The following is a 12,135-nucleotide window of genomic DNA, read 5'->3' as shown; positions in this document are numbered from 1 at the left end:
TCAATATAGATGAACTGCTGGGTCATATTCAATTTATAGGAGAGTACGCAGTTTAGGGCAATAAAAGTTATTTTATAAGAAAAAAGAGAACATAAAACATAACAGATTTGAACCAATTTAATCAAACAATTTAAAAACAAGAGAATCCTCACACAGGGAGCAAAAAAACCTTGATATTACACATCCAGAAATCACATATTCAAATACATGAAAATTAAACACTGAAGAGCACAGTGGCTTTCTTTTTCTCAAGATTTAACCAGTTATATTCAGATGAAAACAAAATTTTTTCAAAAAGTGACTGAGTTAAGAAATGAACGGGAATTTTTTACCTATAGCTTTAAATTTTAAACTCTAATTTTAAATTAGTCTTGCCCACGCAAAATTTCCAATTCTAAGATTTGATGATTTTCTTACCATTTGGGGTCCAACATTCACATTTATTGGTCCTAAGGTTTTTGGTAAAATCTTTGTTGGTGAGTTGGTGCTGGAAACTGGAAACGCAACAAATGAAATGTTACCTGAAATGATACCAAATATGAGGTTAATGTCTGCAATATCAAGGCCACCTTCTATCTATACATTCATGCTCCTAACCCCAGTTTTGCTTTAGTAATTATAATTATCTTAATAATTTAAGTTATATATAAGAAGCCTTACTGAAAAGCCATACTAATGATTGCTTTCTTGTAGTGAATACAATTACTTCTGAATAGGAAAACTATAAAATAAATAGTTCAGTCTGCCTGACAGACTTTTAGTGGGTTTTTTGAGGAAAAAACATAATGCAATACATAATGCAAATCACAGTTTGTATCACAGTTGAGAAATCCAGTTAGGTCTTTATTAGGTATCATAGAATAAAAAGAAGTATGAAGTAGAATATGAAGTAAAATATCCATTAGAATTTATTTATATTTATAGTATAATAGAAAATAGTTATACTAAAAATTAACATGTTTTCAAAATGAGACGGTAGTTTTTTGAGGTTTTATACTAGAGAAAAAAAAATATGATGCTACCTAGTTAGTGATATCAGAAACTATGGGATGTGCACAGTGTTTTCAAGTGATTTCAACACTTTAAATCAAAAAAAATTTTTTTAATGTATGTTTATTTTTGAGAAAAAGAGAAGGAGCATGAGCAGGGTTGGGCCAGAGACAGAAGGAGACACAGAATCCAAAGCAGGCTCCAGGCTCTGAGCTATCAGCACAGAGCCCAAAGCGGGACTCAAACTCACAGATGGAGAGATCATGATCGGAGCCGAAGTCAGATGCTTAACAGACTGAGCCACCCAGGCGCCCCTCTTTGAATTTCAAATTAAGGCAGCCAAGTGCTACTCCTGAGATGAAAAACTAACCTATAATTTTCTGAACTGTATCAATTATTAACTCCTCTGGACAAACTTCAGTTTATCAATGTTTTTCTTAGTAACCTAATATAACAAAAGAGATCACCCAAGAAAGTATCTGAAAGAGGTTCAATATTGAAACTCTGGGGGAAAAAAATGACAATTAAGGAAACCAGGCCATCAGGCTATATTATAGCTTCTCTTCCTGGGCCTGTGAACCTATCTGCACCCTCACATATTTTTACTTCTTTCTGAGTGGAAATTCTCAAATTACTTTAGTGTCTCTGCACGTCCTGTCTTCTCAGGGGTCTCACTCATCAGTTATTTACTCTGTCTCCTGAGTTTTCGACTGCACCATTGGCTTCTCCCCTTCAGTTTCTTTCTCTGTCCATTTATCCTCTATCATTTTCCCTCAATACCCACATTTAAAAATAAAATTCCTTATCTTCTTCACGCCCACTCAGCAAGGTCTAATACACAAACCTGCTTTGCCTTCATGTCCTCAGTCTTGGTGTATGACTGAGTCTTGGTAATACGATCAAAATCATCCCAGTGACCCAATCCAGAAATAACCAACCCCACCTCATTCAACTGACCACTGTATCCTACTTGTTATCTTCTTACTCTGGTTCCTTTATGCTGCTAGCACTTGTTTAATTTGCAACTTTATTAAATCTGATTCGAATTACATATACCCGCTAACTCAGTGATTCACCATGGTGCCTGTGTAATGGAATTATCTGGGACTCAATAAAAAATACCAAGGCCTCAGTCCCACCCCCAGAGCTGCTGATAAAACTGACTGGGAGTGAACCTGGGCATCAGACTGTTGAAAGTTCTCCAGATGGCTTCAGCATTGCAGCCAGGGCTGAGCACTACCACTCCACCTGGAAATGCTACTTCAGACAGCTTTCCTAGCCCCTCCACACATCTGTAACAAACCCGTTTTTCAACTGGGGAAACTGCTCTGGACACTCTCCTACTTTAGGCCTTTAAAGATTCCAAACATGTCCAATGCCTCTCAGACTCCTCAACATGGCACAACAGCTCTTATCTGGAGATCTCACCCCTGCCTCCCTTCGCAGCTTCATCTTCGGCTACTTCCTCCACTCTAATCAGGTTAAATATTGTGCAGTTCCAGAAAGGCTCCAGCTCAACCACTCCAGCTTTGGCACACTCCTTTCCTTCTGCTTGAAGTCTCTCTCTGCTGGGACAACTTCTACCTCCCAGCACTTCAAAATGGCATGCCATACTATTTTCTAAGTCATTATTGTGTGCCAGAGTCTGCTCCAGAGGCTTCCTATACATATGTGTGTGTGTGTGTGTGTGTGTGTATATATCATTATATGTTATATACATATATACGTATATATATTATATACATATATATGTATATATGTTATATACATATATACGTATATTATATAAATATAATATATATTAATATATATAATATATAATATATATTATATATATTATATACGTATATATTATATATATTACATATATACATATACGTATATATGTATGTATGTATATATATGTATATGTATATATGTACACACATATATATGTATATGTGTATATTATATACATATATACATATATATATATTATATACATATATATATCATTAACACTTAGGACAACAGTGTAAAATGTATTATTAGAGACTCCGTTTTACACATGAAGTAATGGAGACAGAGTGAGGACAAATAATTTCTACAAGGTGGCTATAGCTCCACCTCCCAAGCCTCTGCTCTGTGTGTCACCTCCTCCTTAAAAGCTGTCCCCAGCCTCTGTGGTCTAGTTCCTGGATGCCCTTCTGACTTTTCACAAAACCTATGATAGTTGCTTGTTCTAGCTACCATTTATATAGTTCTAAGTGGGCTATGTCTCTAAGCTTTGTAATCCTAGCACCTGGTTTAGTCCCTGGCACAAAACAGATGCACAAAGCTATATAACCACTTGATTAGCATAGACTGGAGCTATCTATCACCTTTTCTAATCTGGATACCATATTTCCTATAATATAGCCTAAGCTGCATTTTTTTTTGTGACTTTTTAGTAGGTGCCATTACTTATACTGGGTTTGAAATAAGTTAAAATGCTAGGTCCTTTGTTTATTATTTTGAACTGGTATATCAAATAAAGTTTCCTTGCTCTGTAACCATGAAACTGATTTTTGTTTTTTATATAAGATGCATATCTTACCAATTGCTAAAGATTAAGGTTATATCAAACATCCTAAATATAGTTGTTCACCACTTTAAAATTCACCCTAACTGGATAATAATAACCTATGATTCTATGGGGAGGAACAGCTATGGAATTGATAGACCTGTGCCATAAACTCAGTCCCAGGTAGGACAGGCATATGAGGAAGAGCACAACACTGAAAAGTCTGATTCTCAGATTTATTATTATTATTTTTTAATGTTTACTTATTTTTGAGAGAGAGAGAGAAAGAGTGAGGGAGGGAGGGAGGGGCAGAGAGAGAGGCAAACAACAGAATTCAGAATTTGAAGCAGGCTCCAGGCTCTGAGCTGTCAGCAGAGAGCCTGACGTGGGGCTCAAACTCACAAAGTGAGATGAACTGAACCGATGTCAGACGCTTAACCAACTAAGCCACCCAGGTGCCCCTCACATTTATTTTTTTAATTAAAGTATGGCTGACACACAATATTACACAGTTTTAGGTGTACAACATAATGATTTGACAATTACACATATTACAAAATGCTTACCATGATGGGTGCAGTTACCATCTGTCACCATACAACATTACTACAATACTATTGACTACATTCCCCACTTTACAACCCTGTGGACTTACTTATTTTATAACTGGAAGTTTGTACTTCTTTTGTTTTTTTAATGTTTATTCATTTTTGAAAGACAGAAAAAGTGTGAGCAGGGGTGGGGCAGAGAAAGAGGGAGACACAGAATCCGAAGCAGGCTGCAGACTCTGAGCTGTCATAACAGAGCCTGACGCAGGGCCCGAACCCACAAAGTGCAAGATCATGACCTGAGCCAAAGTTGGACGCTTCACTGACTGAGCCACCCAGGTGTCCCTGGAAGTTTGCACCTCTTAATCCTTTTCACCTGCTTCATCTATCCCCCACCCTGTTCCCCTCTGGCAACTATCAGTTTTGTTCTCTGTATTTATGAGTCTGTTTCTGCTTTTGTTTGTTCGTTTATTTTTTAGATTCCACATGTAAGTTAAATCATGTGGTATTTGTCTTCTCAGATGATTTTAAAAATTGACCTCAGTGCTGTTGAATGTTTAAAATGAGATCATCACTGACATACTGGTAGAAACAAAAGTCAAAAACTTGCAAAAACCAGTGGAACAAGCAACACAAAAAGACAATTAAGGTTAGGGAACAAATTGACTCCAATTTTAAACCTAACACTAAAGAAGAATTAAGAGTATAGAACTTTGGTCAAAACAAAATGAAAAACATCACTAAAGCCAGATCTGTTATGTCAGTTAATACCAAAAGAATTTAGAGGGAACTTCATAAATTTGACAAATTGATTCTAAAGTGCATCTGGAAGACAAAGAGAACAGCCAAGAAAACTAAAAAAAGGAATAACAGGGAAGAGGGGAACTTTAGCCTACCAGATTTCAAAATTATTACACAGTTGAAGTGATTGAAATGTGCTATTGCTAAGAAGCAGATAGAAAAACCTTGACAAAACAGAAATTAAAGTCCAGAAATTATTGCATGTATACATGAAAATTTTATATATGGCAAAGGTAGCATTTTCAAATCAGTGGGGAAAGGGTGGATTACTTAAAAAATGTTTTTGCTTGCACATCCTTGAAAACTAATGTAACATTGTATGCCAACTATACTTCAATTTAAAACAAAATAAAGACACACACCTGAAAGAAATGTTTCTGAGACAAGAAGTGTCCACCTGGATAAAAGAAACCTTAGATTTCAATTTCTTATCTTGTACAAAAATCAATTCCAGAAAGATCAAATACTTAAACATAAAAATTAAAGCCACAAAAGTATTTAAAGAAATATAATAATAGTTTTTTATAATTTGGGAATGAAGAAGGTCCTTCTGATCATGTTACAGAATTTAGAAATCTGTAAGTTTATTTACTTTTGAGAGAGAGAGAGAGACAGAGCATGAGCAGGGGAGGGGCAGATAGAGAGGGACACGCACAGAATCCGAAGCCGGCTCCAGGCTCTGAGCTGTCAGCACAGAGCCCAAAGCGGGGCTCAAACTCACAAACTGTGAGATCATGACCTAAGCTGAAATCAAGACACTTAAGTGACTGAGCCACTTAGTTGCCCCAGAATTTAGAAATCTTAACTGAAAACAGACTGACAGACATGACTACCTAAAAATAAATATTTTTCTAAATAGCAAAAGACCTAATATACTTAAAAGACAAATCTCAGACTTGGTAAACAAATTTGCAACACATAGGTCATCCTTAAAAACTATCCTTAAAAACTTTTATTTACTTAACTTCCCACTTACATGTCTACAACAATAAAACAGTACCTCAATACAAAAATAAGCTGAGTACATGAAGAAACCCAAATTATCTAGGATATGAAAAGATTCTTGATTTTAATGAAAAATTTAACACTTTTTAAAAAAAGAAACCTTTTCAGGGCGACTGGGTGGCTCAGTTGGTAAGCGTCCAACTTTGGCTCAGGTCATGATCTCGTGGTTTGAATTCGAGCCCCGCGTCAGGTTCTGTGCTGACAGCTCAGAGCCTGGAGCCTGCTTCGGATTCTGTGTCTCTCTCTCTCTCTGCTCCTCCCTGACTTACACTCTGTCTCTCTCTCACAAATAAATAAACATTAAAAAAAAAATAAAAAAAAAAAAAAAGAAACCTTTCACCTGCCAGATTGATAAAGATGAGTAAGTTTGATAATGCCCTGAGTTGGTAAAAATGTGGCAAAATGGGTGCATTTAAAAAATATTTACTTGGCACCTACTATATGTTAAGTACTTATGCCAAGCATTATGGATATTCAGTGCAAATGACACCATCCCCTGTGCTCAAGGGGCTAACACCCTAGTGGTGGAGGGGGTATTAAAGAGTCTTTCTGGAGGACAGTAATTAGAGAGGAATAATGAGTCTGTGAATTAGAGTACAAAATTTTAAATAAGCCCTTTAAAAACAATTATATACATTTTAAAGCTTCTTTCCACTTCAACAAATGTCCTTTCAACTGCCCTCCATTGCCTAAGTGGCAAGCTGACCCTTGGCCTCTTCATCCACATCACAATTAATAATGGGAACATCCTGTGACCAGCAATTCCTCTGCTGGGTATATATCCTAATAAACTAAGCCGATAAAAACAATTATACATGTCCTAGGATTGCGGCATTATAGATACAGGCAAAAACCTAAAAACAATTTAAATGTATAAACATCTTTTGGTACATGTATATGATGGAATATTATACAGTCCCTAAAACAAAATTACAAGTATATGTTTGCCATGGAAAACGTTCTCATTATAAGAGATTATGATTAGTAGGATTCCATTTACCTAACTACATATACACATAAGTTTATATAAGCATATAAGGTATGGCAAGGTAAACAACAAATGTAAGAGAGGTTATGGTGAGGAGAAAGGTTTTACTTGGTTTACACTTTTTTATTACTTGAAAAAACATTTTATGAACATGCATGTACTTGTTTTATAATTTAAAAAGCCACTGCCATTCTGGAGGGAAAAGATAGAGGGGAGGGAGGAAGGGAAAGCACGTGAGAATCAGTCATAGATGTTGAAACAACATAAAGATCTAGAAATGAGGTATCTGTGTTTTATAATTAGTTAAAATGAAATCTGCTTTGGAAGTAGTTAAAGGCGCCCCACTGAGATTTCAGTAATTGTAATATTCAGAAATAAAAGCCATGTATTCAGACGTTGTTCACTTTCATCAAATCAATTAGGTTCAGCAGCAGAACGAAAATGTTTAAAATTCTGACTCAAGGGGTGCCTGAGTGGCTGAGTCGGTTAAGTGTCCGACTTCGGTTCAGGTCATGATCTCACAGTCTGTGAGTTCGAGCCCCGCATCAGGCTCTGTGCTGACAGCTCAGAGGCTGCAACCTCCTTCAGATTCTGTCTCTGTCTCTCTCTGCCCCTCCCCCACTCACACTCTGTCTCTGTCTCTCTCTCTCCAAATATAAATAAACATTAAACAAATTTTTCTTGAAGATTAAAAAATTGTGTGACTCAAAAGGATGTATTTAAATAGGATATAAACATCCAATATCCCCAAATTTCAGTCAGGTCAAGAGAAGTAAACCAAAGCAGGTCTAAAGAATTTTTCCTAAGTACCTGGCCTTAATTCACAGCTCCTTGGCAACAGGGGCCTGACACTGTCCAGAAGCCAATTTCTGGCAGTTGGTGTATTTATTAAAAACAAAAATTTAAAGGCCTTCCTGGATTTTGGTTCTGGCAATTCCCTGAATTAACTAAATAAGATCAATCACCTAGGGAAGTGGCTTGGAAAAACAGCTGAAAACTTATGCCAAATCTTGGCACAGGCACACAATTTTGGCTCAAAATTTTATTTCAATTTTCTAAGTAATTACAGTCTTTCTGTTTTCCATTAGAATTGTCTAGACACCAAAGATTTCTTTCACTCATAATTCTTTACAGGGTTCCAGTTACAGTTAGTCACCTTCAATATTCAATTAGAATGAAAAATTCAGTGAAATAACTGTGGTTTGTCTACATGATGCCAGTATAAGTTATTTTTTCACAGTACTGACTCTCTGGGGAAAAAATTTTTTTTGGCTTGAATTGATTTTTGGAAAAACCTTCACCTAAGCCTATATCACATCCTTTCTAGAAGAACCAAATTAGAAAGTTACCATAAAAAAGAATATGGCTATTTTATGGGTTTATAAATACCTCAAATCAGAAGTAGTGGTATATCCCATACACATACACAGGGTCCAACTTCAGCTCTAAATAGTTAGAAAATGACCTAGCTTGTGGTGGTGTAGGTGTTCATCCAAGTTGTACAACTCCAGGCTAAAAGGACTAGGATTTGTTCCATGCAAATTATACCTTACTAATAAAAATGATGGGAAAAAAGTGACTTAGGCAATTTCATATTCATTAGTAAGAGGCTAATTATAGATTATGCAATCCTTTTGCTTTCTTCCCTCAGATAATTACTTGCCTTATTCCCTAGCTTTATTCTAGTCTCTGGTTGGTCATCATTTCAGAGATGCCTGACCACTCTATACAAGTACTTCCTAATTTACTATGGTTTTTCACTGGAGTACTTATCTCTATATGATATATTGCTTATTAATATTTACTTGCTGTGGTGGTTATTATCTGCCTGCCCACTCCCAGAATTTAAGTTCCATAAGGACAGGGGCTTCATTATCTCATCCACTGCTCTATCTCCAGCACCTAGCACATGGTGCCTGACAACATAGTAGAGTTCAACAGATATTGCTACATGAATGAATGAATACATGAATGTTTGGATGGAAGCGTAGGATACAGATTCAGGAGACGCGTAAGTCTCGTCCCATCCCCAACCACCACCTAACCATTCCCTTTCCCAGTGATAGCTACTGGTGCCAAGTTGTATATAACCTTCCAGAAGGATTCTAAGCATATACAAACATATATGCACAACATTCTTTTTTCCTTCCCATATAGTTGTTCCCATATATCAGTTTGCATGTGCTTTCTTCCCCACTTAATAACTGTATCTTAGATGTCCTTCCAAACCCATATATATACTTTTGCCTCAATATTTACTTTGCTAGCTACACAGTATTACTTTTTATGGTTCTAGAAGTTTATTGATCAATCCCTTAGTAATGGAAAATATTTTAGTATTACAAACATTATTAACAAAATCTTTTATTACTGCAAATAATAATGCAATGACTATATGTGTCTTTACACACACTGGTTGTATGACTGCAGCAATACACCCTCCATACAGAAATATATAAAAATGTTCATTTCCACATATCCTTACCATCTCAGTGTGTTAAACTTTGTCAACTTTTAAATTGAAAACAGCCTCACATTTTATTTTGATTTTAATTTATTATTATGAGTAAGGCTGACATGTTTTAAGTCATCTAAATTTTCCTTCCTGAAGATTTCCATCTTTCTATTGGCTGTTGGTGATTTCTTTTATCGGCAGACCCTCTTTAAATATTAAAAAAGAAAAAGTACACTTTGTTATATCTGATGCAAATATTTTTCCCAATTTGACATTTGCCTTTTGCTTTTATGTATGATTTTCTAAGCACATTTTTAAAGAAGGTGGTCAATTTTATAGTAATTCTTTCCTTTTGTGACTTTTGTGTCATACGTAAAAAGGCCTGTAAGTATGTTTAAATATAATAATGAAGGTCAGAGCAAAGTTTATTTATCTTTATTCTCCTCCTTGGAGGTGCACATTATACATAGACATACTACATTCTACTTATCTTACAGGCTTGGTATTTCCAGTTGGCTATGCTGTTCTTTGAAATTAGCTATCATTAAGATTGTATTAAACACACCCCATGTTTTCTTATACTTTAATGCCTTCATTTAAAATTTTACATCCTTGCCTCATCTGGAATTTATTCAATGTGAGAAGTAAAAGATCCATTCCCCCCCCCCCCCTCAGATGGTTACTTTTAATAATCTACTTTCCCTCCCTTATGCTGATATGAAACGTTACTTTGATTGTTTACTCATTTGGGTCAATTTATTAGCTTTCTATTCTGCTCCACAGATCTGCCTATTTATGTGACAGTATCACATGCTTTTATTTCATTCGTGATTAACATTTCCACCAGAGAGTAAGCAGAGTCAGAAATGGAAAGTGTCAAGCATTTCTTTCTTTCCTGCACTAACCTTTTAGCTATTTGTTAATAAGTGTTATAAAGAACTATCAATTGGTTTCAAATACAGTACTAATGAGGTCAAGTCACAGGTTGATTCTAGAATAGGCCAATTCATTTTGCAAACAGAAAAGATTCCACACCTTAAGACTGTAGCTCTAATTTCAGCCAGCCATCTAGAAAGCCATATACATCACTGAAGAGTGGACTAGAGAGAAACAATACGGATGGCTTAGAGGATATCTATCACTTTTATTTGACAAGTAACTCAGGCTCAATAGTTCTACACACTATCTTCATAAATAAAACACATTAATAACTCATAGTTATTTGAAAAGACAGCATATCCAACTGGAAACACCAAAACTGTAAGATAAGTAAAATAGAGCATATCTACACAACCATAACCACAACATTGCTGCAAATGGGAGGTATGAGAAACAGAAGATAAATTTCCTAGTATCTCCAAAGTTTAATAGTTAAAGTGGCCTCTAGAATCTCCCCCTCTGTACTTGGTTCTAAAATGGAATTCAAGCATTCTATAGTGCAGAGATAAGGACAGAAGATCTGAAATGCACATTCCTACAGACCATAGGCAGGGAAGAAAAGCCTCAATGTTTTTGCAGCTGTTAGAACACAGAACTTGTAGGATTCCCCCAAATGGACCATCTAACCAAAATCTTTCCTGGATCCAAAGAAAGAACCCTTGAAATGGCCCTAACAAGAAACAGGCTCTTGGCCCTAAGGGCATGCTCCTAAATGGGTCAATAAATCTTTCTGTCAGTCTTTCCTACATACTTTGCCTAAAGGATCAAATCTGTTCTCTTGGCTTTGATAAGCATTTTTACATGGAGGACACCTTTGAAAATGATTTGCTGTTTCTCTGGTATCTAAAACCATAAATGCCCTGGATTCTTCACTTTCAAAGGAGAAAAGAATTTCTTCCTTCACCTTCCCATATGCCAGGATTTAAACAATGCCTCTTCATTTCTTGAATGAACTTAATTCAAGCTCTGATATCTGGAATATTATAGTTGTTTTCATTTAGTTCCTCAAACCTAAAACATCTTCGAACTCATTTAATCCATTCTCACTAGGTTTTCTTTGTAGGACCTTTTCCTTTCCTAAAATATACATATTTTCCTTTCCTTTCCTTAAATATATATTTCCTTAAAATATATATTTTTTTCTTTTCCTTTCCTTAAAATATATATATTTTAAGTTTATTTATTTATGTGGAGGGAGAGGCAGAGAGACAGGACCCCAAGCAGGCTCCACAGTTAATAGAGCCTGACGCGGAGCTTGTACTCATGAACCATGAGATCATGACCTGAGCCAAAATCAAGAGTTGGACACTTAACTGACTGAGCCACCCAGGTGCTCCCTTTTCAATATATTTTAAATGTCTATTTGAAAATATTGGTCTCAGGGCGCCTGGGTGGCTCGGTCGGTTAAGCGTCCGACTTCGGCTCAGGTCATGATCTCACGGTCCGTGGGTTCGAGCCCTGCGTCGGGCTCTGTGCTGACAGCTCAGAGCCTGGAGCCTGTTTCAGATTCTGTGTCTCCCTCTCTCTGTGACCCTCTCCCATTCATGCTCTGTCTCTCTCTGTCTCAAAAATAAATAAACGTTAAAAAAAAAATTAAAAAAAGAAAATATTGGTCTCATCTATAGATTTGATCCTATTGCTTTTTTCACTGGCTTCTTTATCTTTAGTTAAAACATGTCATTTTGTCCTTTTTCTATGATCTTGCTCACTAAAGGAAACCTTTAAGTCTTAATTTTCTCATTTCTTTTTACATGCTTAATTAGAATTTTCCATTTTTTGGACAATATATCTTCTGATTAATACTTGAATAAGTTTACCATATGGCCTCAGACAGCTTGGCTCTTCCAATCTTTCATAGCAATTCTTC

At 36.0% G+C, this 12,135-nt stretch overlaps 1 protein-coding gene across 12 annotated transcripts in view; it reads right to left on the bottom strand.

The window, feature by feature from the left end:
• Window positions 1-12,135, bottom strand: part of TFDP2 (transcription factor Dp-2) — a 188,709-nt gene that overhangs the window by 62,245 nt on the left and 114,329 nt on the right. For 11 of the 12 annotated variants that reach the window (XM_042954720.1, XM_042954715.1, XM_042954716.1 and 8 more), the window contains one exon: window positions 418-521. In XM_042954720.1, coding sequence (XP_042810654.1) covers window positions 418-521 — 104 coding nt within the window. Of the gene's footprint in view, window positions 1-417; window positions 522-5,243; window positions 5,267-12,135 lie in introns of those variants that run through there. The other variant, XM_042954725.1, reaches the window with a different exon arrangement.

The sequence above is a fragment of the Panthera leo genome, chromosome C2 (genome assembly GCF_018350215.1).
Source record: "Panthera leo isolate Ple1 chromosome C2, P.leo_Ple1_pat1.1, whole genome shotgun sequence".
NCBI classification, from domain to species: Eukaryota; Metazoa; Chordata; class Mammalia; order Carnivora; family Felidae; genus Panthera; species Panthera leo.
The sequence above is the reverse complement of the archived record's forward strand: the minus strand, read 5'-3'. Positions and strand labels throughout refer to the sequence as shown.